Source organism: Amphiura filiformis, chromosome 14 (assembly GCF_039555335.1).
Source record: "Amphiura filiformis chromosome 14, Afil_fr2py, whole genome shotgun sequence".
NCBI classification, from domain to species: Eukaryota; Metazoa; Echinodermata; class Ophiuroidea; order Amphilepidida; family Amphiuridae; genus Amphiura; species Amphiura filiformis.
The window spans coordinates 41,492,526-41,511,515 of NC_092641.1; the positions used below are offsets into that span (position 1 = coordinate 41,492,526).

The 18,990-nt window shown below is 36.1% G+C and overlaps 1 protein-coding gene across 1 annotated transcript; it reads right to left on the reverse strand.

Moving 5' to 3' along the window:
• Positions 1-6,016: 6,016 nt before the first annotated feature.
• LOC140170104 (uncharacterized) lies at positions 6,017-16,582 on the reverse strand. The gene is made up of 3 exons (XM_072193429.1): positions 16,468-16,582; positions 15,079-15,400; positions 6,017-7,651 (listed from the first exon to the last, which is right to left on the reverse strand). Exons 1-3 carry the CDS (start codon positions 16,555-16,557, stop codon positions 7,140-7,142), a joined length of 924 nt encoding a protein of 307 aa, XP_072049530.1. The 5' UTR covers positions 16,558-16,582; the 3' UTR covers positions 6,017-7,139.
• Positions 16,583-18,990: the final 2,408 nt, after the last annotated feature.

Consider the following 18,990-nt stretch of genomic DNA (forward strand, 5'->3'; position numbering starts at 1 on the left):
GACCGTTCACAAACACTTATTAGGGGGGGGGCTGATGCAAAAAGGGGGTAGGCCTACCCTGAAATTTTTTGACCCTCCTGGGGGGTGGGGGTGAAAAAATGACCACAAATTTTGGGCAAATTGAGTTAGTATATGCTTTTCTATGGGGGTTGACCCATAATTTTGATGTCAAAAGGGGGGGGGGGGCTGACATTTTTGAGATCTCAAAAGGGGGGCCCGAAATTTTTTACGATGAAATATTTTTTACATCAGGCCCCCTAACAAGTGTTTGTGAACGGTCCCTTACTCAGGTCGAGGCTATTCAGGCCTCAGGAGCCACGATTTGATGGAATGAATTAAATACTAGGGTAAGATGGGGTAAGTGGGACACTTAAGGACATTATTAGATATAAAACTCATGTAAGATTTAGTGAATAAAGATTGGACTTGTGTTTTTATAATCCTAGGACAATGGCTCATTAGTTTTGGGGCGATAGGGGAAGGTGGGGCATAACGGACCCCCGGGGCAAAACGGAACCACCTGGAAAAATAGGCCTTCGCAATACTGCCGTCTATGCAAATTATATTGAGGAACACAAGCATGGCTACGAGGATTTGCAACAAAAATTTTATCTGAAACAATCCACTGACATTCGAGCAAGATCGAGTCAAAAAATTACTACCCGTCTGGTGTAAGATATTTAGATGTTTAATGCGCTGAAATTTTACTTCATTAATATCGGATTCCCAAATAATTGTGTATATTGTAAACACGAAGGTACTAGCCATGAGCTGTATTAAGTGCATGGCCTATATGCTACGATGTATTATGCATGCAACATATTTCTAAAAAATCGGGTATGGGGCAAAACGGAACCCTAGGTGTGGGGCATAACGGAACAGGGTTCCGTTTTGCCCCGGGCGTTTTGTCCCACAGATGGGTTCCGTTTTGCCCCAATTGGACATAACTTGTCTTCACTCAAGGAAATGTAGGCGTTATCTAGGGGCCTACTCGAACATGGTAAACACTTCGCTGAAACATAGACATATAACTAGACCTACAGATAGAATTAATGATTAAAAGTTAACCACTTACTCCACAGAGATGGTAGGCCTACTGAATATTTCTTTCTGATCAAATATTGGTCATACATATTATAGGCCTACTAGGCCTATAAGAAGTTAACCACTCACTCCAGAGATGGTAGGCACACTTAATATTGTAACTGAATATAGGCCTACATATAACTAGGCCTAGGGCCTACCGATGGAACAACTGATATAAGTTTACACCCAGGGTGCCGTTTTGCCATATAGGGGGTTCCGTTTTGCCCCGATAGTGGGGCAAAACAGTTTTTTTTTTGTTGAAAATATTTCTTCATTTTTATACAAAATTGTAAGATTCAAGTTATATTGGTTAATGGTATATTAAAGGTAAATACAAACTTCAACTGAACATATAATTTTTACAGTCATATTACTTATGGTGACGTCACAGAGCATCCTCAAAGTTAAGTGTTCCGTTATGCCCCACCTTCCCCTACTCCAATTCAGTACAGAATGGCGGGCCAATTATGTAATGACTCAACTGTCCCATTTACCCCAACACTTTGGGGTAAGTGGGACACATAAGGGGTAGGCCTAGGGGTAAATTTGACACATATGGTCGAATCCAACGAAAAGTGTACACGGCATGTTCAGGGCCATAACTTAAAAGTATTAATCAATTGGCATTCGTTTTTGTATTGTGTTTATTCGCCTTGATCATACGCTTCGCGTCATATATAACAAGACCCCCTTCTGTGAAAAACTTAGACACAGAGACCCCAAAACATGCTATTTTTACCCATTTTTTCAAAATATTTCTTAAAGTATTTTTAAAAACATATAAATCAGTTATGAAAAGAAGTCATTTGATTGAATCTAAATTGATTTCCTGAAAGGTGTGTATTCAAAGATTGCCTGTTCAATTTTTCACATATTTGTACATAATTATGAATTTTTGTGATAATTTTTTGAGTGGTATTTTTTACATTACCTACGAATACAATTTTTCATAGCACTAGATATATCTTTAAAAATGGAAATCACTAATAAATGCGCAATTGATACAAGCTTTGATATGTCCAATACTGAAATGCATTGCATTTGGACATCTTTATTATTGTGTTTAGCTGCCAGAAATTCTAAATGGCACAAAGGTAGGTTTGGTAAAAATATGCATTACCTCCGAATACATGTTAAAAGCTGTGCCATTTCCACAAAGTGAGAGAATAGTAAACAATAGTTAAGCAATAGGTGCAGGGTAATACACTCTTTATTTCTACCAAGTTTCAATAGCCTGCGTTTAAATATTTCTGAGATGTCAACAATAAAAGCAAGTATTCGTAGGTAAATTTCGGTAACCGAATGTTACCTACGAATACAATTGATTTATCATGACAGTATTGTGAAACACCGCCATGTTTACCGACCTTCTGGTTTCTGAGTAATTTGTGTCCAAATTGATTTATTCGAAGGTAACTTTTGACGTTTTCGCTAAGGTTACCTACGAATACCATGGAAAAACGACTGTTCTCATTGTCTCATGATCTAGACAACACATTGATGGACCCTGGTATAAAGCTAATTGTAGTTGCCCTCAAACGAAAGGCCACAAGACGTAACTGACTCCAAGATGGACTTCACAAGTCTGCAATAACGGTTTTAAGCGATTTGTGTGCAATTAAGCAAATTAAAGTCACTTTAGTGCCTTTGTTTCTTACTTCAATCCTCTTTCAACCGCTGTGAACCGACATTATTAATACATGATAGGGTCTAAAGTATCAATAAACGCACATAAAGAAAATAATCCATTCAAAGTGCTTTATAAAATGAAGTTTTGATTGCGATATCCACCAAAAGACTAATTCTTACCTACAAATACTGAAATGTTACTTACGAATACAGCATAACACATGACATGTGTAATGAAGTGTCTCTACCAATGGAAATTAATTGTCAAAAAGTTTAAGCGGTACCCCAGGACACTATTATTACCCATATACGGATTCATTCAACAATTATTTATTATGTAAAATTGCTGATTAACTACTTGTATATCAAAATGAAGTGGTCAAAATCTTGCTAAAAGCATCAAAAGTTTTTGATCCGAGGTAATAGCATTTATTCATTTGGACGTACCATCTGAAAGAGATCTAAAAACTACCATTTTATTAATTCATTATAATAGCCAAATCTAAACCTCTAAACTCAATATAGATATTGTTAAATCGCTCATGTTACCTACGAATACCCGGGTTTCTTCACCTTTTCATTGTATAAAGCGTTAGGTGTATGCGTATAATTCCTAATATTCTTGAAAACATATATCCTACTCGTTCTAATACAATGTGTAAATTGATTCATACTCATTTGATAAATAAAATACAGAAACTGACCTAAACTTCATTTTCAAAAATAAACTAGCATAAATTGACCAAGATCATATTGATCGCGTTATAAAAATAAAAACAAATATTTTCTGGTTGAGCTAGCATTTTCCTGACACCCTGTGGTCTACATTACACGAAAAAAGCGTTAATGGGAATATTCCATTTGTTTTAGGTTGATTAGTATTGCGATAGTGAACGCATCCTAGTGGTATTCGTAGGTAACATTGGGTTTTGATATCACATTTACTATCACACGTCCTGGATTTATTTTTCAAGATTAGTAATGGCACTTTTGGTTCCTATAAGGCCAATATGTCATCAATCAATGAGCAAAAGGAAAAAATTGTGGAGACATTTTTATTTCGGACTTTTATTTTTGGCCCGTGGACACTTTTGGTTGGATTCGACCATATATATATTATTACATTAAAAGAACATATTTTACAGCAATGGGCATTATTAACATAATTATACCAAAAAATAGTACCGGGTACCCGTAATACTATAGGCCTACTATCATTATGTTTATTATTTTCATCTGAATAAATGAGACAGAATTTTTTCTTGGTTTTTGGTGACAAAACCTCAAAAACCCACGATTTGCGATTTTCAGCCACAATCATTAATAAAGTCATTCAATAGGCGTTTTCAGTATCTATATAAATATTAATTTAATTTTTGAGCTTATTGGCGGCATTATATGCAATTTAACATATAGTAATTTTGTTATTTTTTGTATCAAAAATTAATTTCAAGAACCACTGTCCCACCTACCCCAAGTGGATGGGGTAAGTGGGACACCATACTAAATAGGCCCTAACTGGATAAATTGCATAAGTTCATCTTGATTTTCTGCTATCAGGCTTGTAAAAGGCGTTCTTTTTATATTATCTCCCAATTTCTCCTAATTCTCAGCAAAGACTTTTAAATATTTGGTAATAAATAAGTGTAATTCCTCAAAGTTGGCCGCCACATCAAGGTAGTGTTGGTCTCAAGCATCTCCCGTAGCTCAAATACCAAATAAACTCCAATATTGAGCATTATAACATATTTGCAACATTCGGTATCGTATTGGTGGATTTAGTGCTGAATGAAGATCTAGTATAGGAAGTGTCCCACTTACCCCACTGTCCCCGGACTTACCCGTCTTACCCTACGGGTCGGCCTACTGCGAACATTCACGGGACGTGCACGTGATCTACAACATAATCTCTCACTTTTCTCAAAATAAAGATTTTTATACTAAACCTCTGTGTAAAAACATCATCTTCATTCGTTTATTCCCAGAGATGCTAGTCAGTTTCACTCAAAAAACCTGAAAAGCGCGTGAATGCAGGCCAAAAAGCCCCAAAACAGCCGGGCAAAACAGGCTGAAAATAAAATAATAAAAACGCGGGAATTTGAATTCACAAAAAACCTGAATTCAGTTTAAACCTGAAAACTGGCATCTCTGATTTCCCCTCTAAAACTACTGAGCCATAATTTGTAGCACGAACTTTAAGGGGGGGGGGGGGTGCAACCCCCTTAGTTTCAATTTACTATAAATGTCTGATAGTATACCATTTGAATCTTTCTCCGAACTATTTCAACCTAACTAACAAGTAAAAGGTCAGTAGCTCTTGAAATAATTTTACAAGATCAAGCGAAATGAAAATCCTGAATTTGTAGAAACCAATGCCCAATTTTGATGCCCCCCCCCAATTGGATAAATTGCAGTTAAGTGCTATCTACTGTAGCTAGTATTTTATAACTATAGTGATTTAGTGCTATTTAGGCTATACAGTATTATATAGCATTTTGACTATTTTGGTTTAGTGCTATCTACAGTAGATAGCATTTTGACTATTTTGGTTTAGTGCTATCTACAGTAGATAGCATTTTGACTATTTTAGTTTAGTGCTATCTACAGTAGATAGCATTTTGACTATTTTGGTTTAGTGCTATACAGTAGATAGCATTTTGACTATAATGTGGTTTAGTGCTATCTACTGTAGATATCATTTTGATTATAGTGATTTAGTTCTATTTATACAGTATTAGATAGCATTTTGACTATTTTGGTTTAGTGCTATCTACAGTAGATAGCATTTTGACTATTTTGGTTTAGTGTTATCACACAAATAGTGTAAAATTTAAAATTGGCCCGGTAAACACAAAATTTTACCTCAATTTTGGGGTAATAATGTACAATCCACGCTCCGCATGCAATTGCCATGGTAACATCATGCCCACCACCAATAATTTTGCGCCTCATCAAACAACTGACCATGATGCGTCACTTGAACATGTAAAATACTTGGGCACTCCCAAAAAGAATTTTTACAAGACCACACACAGTGTCATCGACCCTATATCTTCATGGCAGGAATCGCCATGGTAGGTTGAATCCACAGCCACGATTAGCCATTTGGTTCAAACCTTTAAAGCTCTTTAAAACTAATAATTAGTCGAGGGACTTAACTAAGGCTACTCACAAAGCCGGGTAATTGATCTTGGTTGTGCGCGAATAAGCTTGTATACCCCATTGAGGTCAATGGTCATCGACTTGTATACTGCCTACAGTGAGTGCAGCTGTACTACACGCTGTAGTCCATAGGACCAACGCAATATAAAATTTTCAGATTTTGAGTTCAAAGCGCACGGCCAATTTTCAAAGCGCATTCTAGCGACTATCATATCTGTTCAAAACGTATTTTCAAGTGTATGAGACCACATCTGGTTTCTTGAGAAAAATTCATTTGCGGGAGATATTCATCAATTTGTAACCCAGTATTCGAAGATTTTCGTCTGATATCAAAATCGTGCATAGCAATTCACGTGTATCGATCCCGTGTATTCATTTTAATGTCTCTGCTCCACCAAATAATTATTAGCCAGGCGGTGTCGGTGTGTGACCATGCATTGTGTTTTATTGAAATCCATAGTTGCTATCATTTCGACCATTGTGTGTTATGCTATCTACAGTATACAGCATTCTGACCATTGTGTTTATAGTGCTATCTATAGTAGATGGAATGACCATTGTGGTTTAGTGCTATCTACAGTAGACTAGATAATATTTTAATAGCTTGTCTATTAAATATTGTGGTTTAGTGCTATCTACAGTAGATAGCATTTGGGGTGTCTACTAAATATTGTGGTTTAAACCATGTGTGGTCATTGTGTTTTCATTTTGACCATTGTATTATAATGCTATCTACAGTCCTGTAGATAGCATTTTTGACCACTATATGGTAGTGCTATCTACTGTAGATAAAACAACAATAAAGTCAACCAGTTGTTTAGTTTGAAAATTAAGGCATCTTGAGTTAGCTTGAAATTCCCCTGGACAAGGAACTTACTGCTAATTGTATCGTTGTAATCTGTATGAAACTCGGGGAGCTGATTCTGGTTGTGATGGTTGTTTGCGGATTGTCTAGGGTGTGCTCTCTTGAAGCAGCAAAGTCAAAATGGTTTCTGGAATGATGTGGGGGCCATAGTAATCGACAACAACCTGTAAAGTGTGCTGAGACTTGTGGATCAACGTCTAGGTGTTGTGCCTGTGTGTAGCGCACTATAAATCACTGTATGTGCTTTTTAAAAATCTCAACTTACTAGCTGGCTCACACTACCCGCTGGCTCAACCAATCACCACTCTCCTTTACATTTAAGTTCTTTTGATCCATTTTTTATGCCAAATTTCATTTCATTTATTGCACATGTAATTTACAGTTCTTTACTATCTTCTCAAACTTGACAATTCTCAATCCTTTTTGACACTAAAGTCTCCAAATATTTCTCATAAACATACCATACACTACCTATTGTATTCACAATCATACCAATTACGTTTAGTACTGTAAGTTGCACACCACCAAAAGTCACCATACCTATTAAGGTAGTTACCACTCCCTTGATTACTCCAACGATACTCGTTGTTAAGGCAGAGTTCAAAGTTGTACATAGAAATATGGAATAATTTAACATCATCCCCATGCACATTACTAACACTAGTAATGAGATGAACAAAGGGTCTTTGATATATTGATAGGTTGATAAAGTTGACAGGTTAAAGGTCAAAAGTATAAAAATGAATAGAAATGGTGTGCAGATTAGGGTGTTTAGGTATAATATTCCCGTAGCTGTCATTTTGCTGTTTAGACTAAGTTTTTGAACTAATGTGAGATATGATGCTTGAGAAAGTACACTCAATATTCCTGCAACGTAGGCTGTTAGGTCGAAGGTCAGATCACCAAGTCCTGTAAATATGAAATAAATAAAAATCATTTGATGTTGTTAGTTATTTTTTTAATGTGGAGCAATTGGGTTGTGTGAATGTGACATTATTGTCAAAGGAATGTAAGCCCTATTGACAAGCCTCATCCCCCATGTCCAAATTTCTTTTAAAACTTGAGATTTTGGTATCAAAAGAAAACTTGTCTTTTTCTCATCAATTTAAGTTTAAAGCCAAAGATACGATGGTGAATTGTGGCAACCACAACTGGAAACACAATACTATCCTATGGGGATAACATGTCTATCCTATAGACATGTTTTTGCTTCGTTGAATAAGTTCATCAGGTTTGTTGATTAAATAAACAAGAGACATTTTTGTGTGACAAAACCAAGTGACAAAACCACAAGCCACTTTACGTGTGGAGCTTTACATGGGAGATATTTTCACTTGGTTTTGTCACACAAAAATGTCTCTTGTTTATGTTTTTGCTTCTTGTATAAAAATTGTAAATAGAATTGAACATGAAACGATTGGACCATGCTTCATATTTTGACTTACTAATGTTCAAAGCATTTAAACTATTTATTATATATTATTCTATTTTTTTTCAACCAAGCTTCTCATCCCTTTCATCCATTCTTTTCTTTTGCAAATTTCCTATCAGTCTTTCTTTTATCTTTTGTTTTTCAAACGGGATCTAATGAAAACATTTGCTCAAGAAAAATCATCTCAAAGCCATAATGTATGATTTCAGTCAAATTTTAATTTTGTTATCCTCTGTCAAAAATTATATATTTACATAATAATTATTAGTAACAGCTGTGGAGGTTTCCATGCATTTTTAAATCAAATTAAAATAATGAGGTAAAATTATGAAAACCACAAGCCACTTTAGTGTGGAGCTTAATTTACATGGGAGATATTATTTAATTTGGCAAATAAAACAGGGATCCCTGTTTTTTTATAAAAACTATCAATTTTACTGTATAGTACTTCAGCCCCAGTCTTTCACGTACATGCAAAAGTAGAAATTCAAGAAAAATAAAGGGTCTTGCTGTGGAGCAAATCACACATTGTGGCTTTGTGACTCCAGCGAAGGTGTAAAAACTTAAAACTGTTGATAAATTGCCTAAAAGTGAAGGATTAAAATTGTCATTTAGGTATTTTTGCTAAAGAAAACTTAGGCAAAAAACATTCCTTTGACAAAACAAAAATTAAAAAAACCCAGAAAAACAGCAGCATTGACAAAGTAGCCCCATTCAAACACATGTAGATAATAGTATATAGAAATTACAGATTCATGTAAAATGTCTCATCTTTACACTTAAAATTATTTTTACTGTATATTTATATTTTAAAAAAGAAAATGGTTGTTACTCAATGTAATTCATCCTTTTGCAGGTACATCCCTTTTTAAAGGGATTTTTATTAACACTACAGATTTTAAACCACTATTAAAGCAGGCTATGTTGGCATATATCTATGACACATAACGATCGAAGGTGCCAATTTTACTGCTAAAATCTAAATTTTGATGATTTTACAATCCTCTGGATGAGCAAATGGGCTATTCCATTTATAATCCACTCTACCCCTGCACACCGACATCGCCTGGCTAATAATTATTTGTTGCAGCAGAGACATTAAAATGAATACACGGGATCCATACACGTGAATTGCTATGCACGATTTTGATATCAGACGAAAATCTTCGGATACTGGGTTACAAAATGATGAATATCTCCGTAAATGAATTTTTCTCAAGAAACCAGATGTGGTCTCATACACTTGAAAATATGTGTTGAACAGATATTATAGTCGTTAGCGTGCGCTTTGAAAATTGGCGTGCGTGCGCTTTGAAGTCAAAATTTGACCAAAACTCTCAATTTTATATTGCGTTGGTCCTATATGGACTACAGCGCACAGCAGGCTATAGCGGCACTCACTCAAGTGGAGAGAGTATAACCATTGACCGCAATGTCGTATACAAGCTTGCTCACAGAGCGAGAAATCAATTACCCGTCTATACAGTAGCCTTAGTCAAGTCACTTCGCTAATAATATGCATCTCATAAGGTCCGAATAAAATGGTCATAGGTGGCTGTGGATTCAACCTACCATGGCGATTTTTACTATGAAGATATCGGGGCGATGTCACTGTGCCCTGTGGAAGATTTAGCTTAAGTCTGCCATTGAGGGAGTATCAGTTTTGAATAGAATAGCAAATACTCACTCCAGTTGTGGAAGATATAGGTAAAACTATCAGTGGCGGCGCTTACGGGGGGCAGGGGCTATTTAGGGGGAAAAGACACTGCACGTTGGCAAATGGAATGTTGGTTACGTGTACTTTTGCCTCAATGCCCAAGCAGGCTACATGTTGGCACTTGGTCGGGGTGTTGGGGGCTCGAGGGATGTGTTTCCCTCCAGTTGATGAGGTTTTTTGAATTACTCAATTTGGTGATACATGTTTTTAAAAATCTAAACCAGTAGCGTAAAATATTTCTCTTTGACATGGGGCCCCGGGAACATTCTACAATCTAATAACCAACTGGTGGGGCATGCTGGTACCGTATTTATCAATGCGCTCTTCCCTGGCAAATGTCCCTTTCTCTTTTTACGCCTATTAAGTTTCTTCTTGTATCATTAAACTGATTCCCAATGCGTTTGTTTGTTCTGGTTACCATGCGTAACAATAAATGAATGAAGTAATGATAACAATACTGCACTTTTCGCAAATACTTGCTTTTCGAAAGTGCAATTGTTATTAACACTACATTCGTAAATGCCAGTACTCTTTCCTGAGAAGTATTTGGTCTCAGAAAAAAGAGAAAGGCATTACGAATGGCGTGTTATTGTAATCATCGCTCCATTCGTGGAAAATAATGGAGCGCTAAAACAATAGCGCGACGTCATAGGTGTGTATTAACCTTGGTTAAGGGGTAGGGTATGAACCTTTGGACAGTATTTATTGTGGGGCATTAGAGCACATCAGGCATATCGAATTGCATTCTGAATGCGAAGAATGTCCTTCTGATATCAAATAATTTTTATTTTTTTTAAATTCGCAATGTAATACACATTTTATGGCTGATTAAAAATTGATATTTTTGATATTTAACAGTACTCGATGTAAACTTTATAAATTTGATAATGTGTACTTAAAGTGTGTGTAGGTGGGATGAAAAGCCGACGATCAATTGAAAATTTTGACCTTTCGTATTGAAGATATGGAATTTTTTCCCCAAACACCAAAATAAATTAGGTCTTTTGGGAAAAAAATCCATATCTTCAGTATGAAAGGTCAAAATTTTCAATTGATCGTCGGCTTTTCCTCCCAGCTACATACACTTTATGAATATATCATTAGATTTATAAAATTTACTTCGAGGACTGTTATATATCGAAAATGTGAAAAATATCGAATTTTAATCATTTGTCATAACATTTGTATTATATCGTGAATTTCAAAAAATGAGAATTATTTGATATCAGAAAGACATTCTTCGTATTCAGAATGCAATTCGAAATGTCTGATGTGCTCTCATGTCCCACAAAAAATACTGTCGAAACGCTCATAACGCTCATTCCAGATCCCTTAAACTAGTTTTGAATCTTAAACTTTAAACATTTAATATTATTATTTATATTGTCTGCAATTCTCATTTACAATTTTTCAAAATTTGGCGTATCAGGACGTTTTGTTGTTCCTAAGAATAATTATGGTTATCCACTTTACTCATGCGTGACTTCTAACAAAAGGCGCTGATTCCGTAGTATATCAATGCACATGCACATGCAGGTACTTCTTTTGAAAGTTCTAAACAAGGTATACGCTGGCGGGTTACGTAATAATCGGATTAACTACCATAGCAATAGGTGAAAACAATTTTTGAATATACCGCGCTGCACTGATACGTTCACGCGGTACCTCTGCATTGAACCATATCATGCTGATCACTTGCACCTGTAAAATTAGTATCTTTGAAAAGGCCAGTATTATATTCGGTCTACGATTACAGACATACACAGGTGATGAGTGTAACCTACTTGTAGTGAAGCGCGATATGTTCAAAATTGTTTTCACCTATTGCTATGGAAATTAATCCGATTAATTACGTAACTTCGCCAGCGTATAGCAGTCGCAATATAGAACACGGATAACCTCTATTGATCACATTAAGAATAATTATTGCAAATAATAAGCATATATCCCGGGGTCACTCCCATTGTGGCCTGTACACCATCCGCGATAATGAAAACGCGTAAAAGGGTCGTTTTTAGGTGGGTAGTAAGGCACGATCACGCGTGTATCGCGTTTAGGGTGTCAAAAACATGAAAAAATGGAAAAAAGGGTAGCAAAATTGCAATTTCTAAATACGCGGAAATGAAATTTAGGGTATGAAATTTGACGGTTAGGAATGAAATCCCTGTTTAGGGTGTCGTTTTAGCCAAGGGTTAAATCCTTGTTTAGGGTGATTTTCAAAAGTTGATTATCGCGGATGGTGTACAGGCCACAATGGGAGTGACCCCCCCCGGGGCATATATGTGACGTGTCATGTCAAAAGGAGACACTTTTGGGCAGGTTATCAATTTTGAGATTTTTACATTAAATAAAGAGATATTTTGCTCCACAGCGCCGTTTTCCCCAATGAAATCAGACATTCCTAAGCGAAGATATTGAGTTCGTAAGTTATGGTATTATAAAATTGAAAATTGAGATATCGGCCTTTAAAAATATTATTGACAATGTTGAGAGTAGGAATTACCTTGAAAAATGTCTCAAAAAATACAAGATGCCAGTTATATTCCGGTCTGAAACTATCAGACAATATTTTTAACATTAATAACATCACAAATTCACAACAAACCCAAATTGTGAAAAAATTACCACCGGGTAGATTTTTGGCTATTTCTCCATTTACGATTCTGCCCAAAAGTGTCTCCTTTTGACATGACACGTCACATATGCCGTAGAAGTGACGTAGTTAATCGGATTAACTACCATAGCAATAGATGAATACAATTTTGACTATACCACCTGCACTACAACGCTCACGTGGTACCGATGCATTTAACTATAGACGAATCCAAGTAGCCAAGTCATGGTCAGGATTTGGTCGGACATCTTTGGGTAGCCGCTAGCACCAACCTGGTGTCTTGAGCATCCAATTGTGCAAATAAAAGCCGCCTAACACGTGGAGAAGATGCAAGGACGAGGAGGGTTAATAGAATAATAGCTAATAATATATATAATGGAGATAATTCCGCAGGTAATCCCGTCGCATCTATTCATACATAGTCCTTTTGTTTGCAAGTACATCAATGCATAGATACCGCGTGTAGTTAATCCGATTATTATGTCACTTCAACAGCGAATAGATCATGCTGTGTGTTTTGTCGAAGGGAACTTTATTGTGTTATTCTTTTGTCTGCCTGTGTTTTCGCTGAAGGTGTAAAACGGGTGATGGAATGCAGTTTAAAATTTCCGCCAAGGCCGAATCATTTCACAATTTGAGTGCATTGTAGCCGACGGCTACCCAACTAAAGGCTGCTAGTCAGGTGTAGGAATGCGTGGATTTGGATTCGTCTGTAGATGTCAAAGAAAGACTGATCACTCGCACCTGTAAGATAGATATCTTTGAAAAGACCGGTATTGTATTCAATCTGTGTTTGCTGACATCATACACAGGTGATTATTGCAATCTGCTTGTAGTGCAGGGCGGTCTATTCAAAAATTGTATTCATCTATTGCTATGGTAGTTAATCCGATTATGACGTCACTTCTACGGGTATTAACCAAACGGTTTGTTAGTCCTCCATTCTCATTATTTTGTGATGTGACGTTTTTTCTGCCAAAAGTAAATATCTACAAAAAAGATATAGACTTTATGCATTTGACTCGGTTTTTTTTAAAGCTAGCTATAGCTCGATGAAAGTACCCACCTGGTTCACTAATACCGAGTTAATGCTTTTATGTTTTACTAAATGTTAATCAGAGAATATATTACTGTGAGTTATTTAAATAGGTATGTTTTCATTTAAAATGTAAATCCATTTAATTGACTTGTCATTATTTTCATTTAGCTACAGCTTGATGAAAGTACACACATGGTTCACTAATACCAAGTTAATGCTATTATGTTTTGCAAAATGTTAATCAGAAAATTTATTACTAGGAGTTTTTAAATAGGTAGGTTTTCGTTCAAAATGTAAATCCATTTAATTGACTAGTCATTATTTTTACTAGCTACAGCTTGATGAAAGTAGACGCCTGACTGACTAATGTCAAGTTAACAATATTATGTTTAAAAAATGTTCAAAAACTGTATTATGTTTTATGTTAATCAGAAAAGAAATTGGTTGGAAGGTGTTATTCAGAAGGGTAGGTTTTCATTTTAAATATAAATTCATTTTACCAAGCTGTAGCGTGATGAAAGGTCACGACAAAATGCAAAAACGCATACAAACTCTACAAAGGTGCCTACAATTTCTTAAAATATCGCACAGCCGCTAAAAATTATCAAAATGTGATAAGATTTCTGTAAATGTCGCAACTTTAGTGACACGCAAAGGTGCATATAAGATATCTGCATATTGTATAAAATTTGTCAAAGTGGCATAAAAGTATTATTACAAAAAATTAAACGCAATGTCTATGAACTAAATGTCCAAATAGTGCTTAACTTAATCAATAAGATGTTCAGTTCATAAACATGGTGTTAAATTGTCTACAAGCAATACACATAAAGGTTTAATACCGAAATAATTTGATGAGTTTATCATTTAGTGTTCAGGAACGTCTACAGGATAACTCAATAGAAAAGGCCATGTGGATTGGGGACTTAACTTAAAATATCGGCAGTAAACCCTGTAAACCTAAAAGCGTTCGTGAAGATTCCAAAACCATAAAGTGTCTTCTTTACAATGTTGCAAAAATCATCAAAATCACTGATCTGCTCGCCCCGAGGCTTATCTTATCCTCACGAAAGTGACCAAACAATCACGGAGTAAAGAAGGCGTCGCCAGAGGCAATATATTGCTTGAATTTTTCGCAAAATTAATGTTTGACTGATTACCACAAGCTATACCCATTTTGCAGAGGATTTTTCGTCTCGACCAGTCGTACTTTAACTTCTTTAATATCCTGGTCATTTGTCGGGTTGAAACTTGAATTGTATATAAATATTTTAAGCACGGATTTGTAATTCTCATTGCACGGATTTTTATCCTCACTGCACTGCCCCCCCTGAAATTCACTTTGCCCCCCCCCCCCTCCCCCGAAAAAAATTCCTGGCGCCGCCACTGAAAACTATACGGGGGAGTATAGGTTTCAAAATGATTAATTCTGACCAATTACATTTGAAAAACATACTCCCTCTGTGGAAGATATTTCCAAAATCTTCCACAGGGGTAGTGTGGATTTCAACTGGAATAGCCCAATCATACCCACCTGCAATGACGCAACCAACGGTGATGACCAAAACCGATGCAACCACTCCCATCCGTGGCATTCCTCTACCAAGTACTATTACAGCCAATAGAAGATTAGCAAGAGGAACACATCTCTTCAATACAGTGTACATGGGAATGGACATACCACCTAGTGCACTCAACGCGAGTCCAGCATGGATGGTGTAGAACACGGACGGTAAGGCACATAAGATGAGGTTGTCATAGGTAACATCTGGTAGGAGGAGATAACCAAGTGTCTTCAGACTTCGTAGGATGATGCTGGTGAAGATCATTTGTCCAAACAAGAGGATACTTGGATGCTGTGAATGTGATAATAAGTAATTAGAGCCGTATTGTAAAATTTTCTCAATTCCGGACCCACCAATAAAACAAGAAGATTTACCCCTTCATTTTGCATACCACTTTGTCCAATTTTTTTTCTGTACCACTTTTTGGTTCTACCTTTAAAAGCATGTAAGCTATATGCCACAACGAGAAGATTTGCCCCTTCATTTTGCATACCACTCTGTCCATTTTTTTCTCATTTCTTCACAAAATGCAAACAAACGCAAACAAAAAATGCAATGGGTGTAATCTTAGAAGCGCACCCAAATCTGAGATTTAATAATAAACCATCCATTCATACATTTTATTACTGTGGTCGAAATATTAGTCAAACATATGTGATACCCACATCACAGTACATACATCGGCATACGGGAAGGTTATAACACATCAACCAATCTGAGTCATGTTCGACAGAGTGGCTTGCATTGGCGACATAATGAGCTGGAGTATTAAATAGCAATTTTCTTTGTGTTGCTTCATCTGTTCGGGCCAAAATTAAAAGAAGATATATACATATCTGCAGTGAAATCTAACATCATTTTGTGAGAAAAATACAATTCTATTTGTTATGGAATGATACATACCAGTATGGCTTTAATAAGGTCATATTGGATATTATTTAAACAAAAATTAAACTGTATTGGGCAATTGTTTCTACTCAGTTCTGCCTGTGAATGATGGAAAAGTGTGTGTTGAAAATTGATTAATCTTAATCCTAGTATTCTCTTTTTATGACATTTTTCAGTAGATATCCACGAAAATTCCCAAAATTTCAGTTGATTCCGATTTTGTGTTTGCAAGTTATGCATGATTATGTGATTACACTGCTCCATAGCCACTGTTGTAATTTTGCTAAACGAATATCTGCAAGAAATTTTTGGTACATAAACATTATGTAGCCAGAGGTTTTCAGTAGTATAAAAATCTCAACTTTTTTGAGAAAAGTGGGGGGGGGGGGATGTGAGGCTCTGGATCACGAAATGCCATTTGAAGACTTAAATTCTTACCATGAATGATTGATAAATTAATTTAAGCTTACCTGAAAATTGTATGAAGTCAGAATTGTTTTGTTGAGAAATGCCATGGACCCTGAGCAGAATCCATAGAAAATGGCTGAACTAACACTCATTTTAATATATTTTAATAATGCACAATGTAGTAGTGTAGTGCCGCGTCCATAAATACCGTTTATTTTTAATTTAATGCATCATCTGTGATCAGATTTAGTTCGGTGCCTGGTTTCGTGTTTGTTTTGTTTTCCTACGGGCTGCGAAGGGCGGTCAAGCTTCGTGTACACATGCGCAGTGATGAATGAGTGGTAAATTTGGTTGCTGCAAATATATTCCTGATTTTGATTAAAAATTACATGAGTTTCACTTCATGATTTTATCATTTAAACATACATATTTTACAGTTAGATCGAAATTTTGGTGTGATTATAGTATACTAGTATTCCTGCCAATACCAGTAGAGCTTAACTGTCATTCATTATTTTCCCCGCACTCAGCAGCAAGAAGAAGTTTAGAATTAGAAGGTAAGCTTAGCTTAAAGTTTAAAACTTAAAAAGTTGAATAATTTATTTAACAGGCTCCCGCATTGCGTGTCATTTTGAGTTCCAGCACAGTCATTGTAGTCACCAGCCGGTGTTCGAATTTAGGAAAAATAAATGGTTGTCCCACGGACAACCAGATTACAATTTCTGGTTGTCCGTCTAAGTTTTTGGTTGTCCGTAGGCCTACAAATGTGACTTTTGGCTAGATTTATGGTTGTCCGGCGGACAACCGAATCAGTATTTTTGGTTGTCCAGCGACTTTTTTAGTTGTCCCGGACAACCGGACAACCAAAATTTCGAACGCTGTCACCAGCACAGTCAGTAAATACAAGCTTTGGTTTAACTGACTGTGCTGCTCAATGTGACAAAAACAAGGGAACTAAAATTAGAAAAAAAATGTGACAAGACTAGTCGGGTGCATGCTATCGATTTGGATGGGATGAGAGCGTACTTCTGACTGATGTTAACCCTAGGCACTTCCATTTTATATGTCGTATGCATTGTTAATTCCACTGCCTTTATCCTGCTCATTGCTTATCTGTGTGTTCATATCAGATTTTAATGGTAAAAAATTAATCTTACAAATGTATGATTTACAGTCATTAGAGCCAAGATTTCTTATGCAGATTAGTCAATTGCACTGTACATATTGAAACACCACGGCACAGTCCTGCATTTTCAATTATTGGAACAAGACCTGACATGATTCTGACCAGGAGGGTGAAAGTGCATAGGAACAATGCCGGAAACTACGTCACGCTATTGTTCGACTTAGACTACATATTTTTTAACGCATGCGTGTTCGTCAATACAGCTTTTAGTCTCCTCCACCTTCGCAACACGGTACGTGGAGTGTCTGGAATCACACTGACGGCAGAGGAGAATACTAGCTGGTCAGAGAGTTTAATTTTTACAAGCATATAATACCTGAACAATCACCGTCATTTGATCGATTTACTACAAAATATATTGTATATTCAGAATATACCTAATTTTAATATTGTAAACCTGTTAACTTGTATATATATGCGTACTAAAGTATAAGGACACGTGAATAAAATCACGTCGAAGACAAAATGGCCGCTAATCCGCCTATTGTCTAGACCTAGGATACATATTTCAACAGAGGGCAGCAGTCTAGGATGCCTATCCCTTTGTCTATTATTCCTGTTCTGACCTTTTTACATGTACATACCAATACTAGATCTTCAAGGGTTAACAGCACATCTGGATTTATTCATAAGCTCAGCATTTTATGGCATAACTTGTAAGTATCCATGATAATAAAAGTGTCCAACTCGCCAAGGTCCTGACCATCTAGGCCTACTAAAAATAAAATTTGGTTTCCGGTAACCCGCCCGTCCCTCTTTTTTGGTGCCAAAAAAAAAAATTTTATGCCACTTTTGGAAAAATAAAATTTTTCAAGAGTCGTCGTGTCGAAATTCTGACATGAAGTTGTTGGAAATCACATATATTTTATTTTTCCCCCGACTTTCTGCCATTCAATGATTAAAGAAATACAGTTGAATTGATAGATAATATTTTAATATCGCGATATAGGCCAATGCACAACTTTTTTTATTTTATGAAAACAGCGTGCAGCAGGACTCGTAATATTAAGTAGGCCTACAACTATTGAAAACCACTGAACTATTTTGTCTGTGAAAAAATTAAAGCACCAAACATCCGCACAAACCCAACCAAATAGTAGCATAAAACCCGCAAAAAATTTAATAAAAATGGTAATAGTAAAACTAATTCCCATAAAGCTCATATTAAAAAGAGCAAGTAATAAAAAAGTTAAAATGCTAAAAATGATGTAGGCCGAAAAATTGTGTAATCTTCCTTGTCCTAGACACTCAACGATAAACCCCTATCAAGTATGAATAAAAGACTGTTCATTGTCCAAATATTTCAATTTATAAACGTTGAGGAAGTTGTGCATTTTGTTAGCACCGAAATAACAAAAATTAAAATAACTAACCTGGCAGATTTCAGGATTAAGCAACA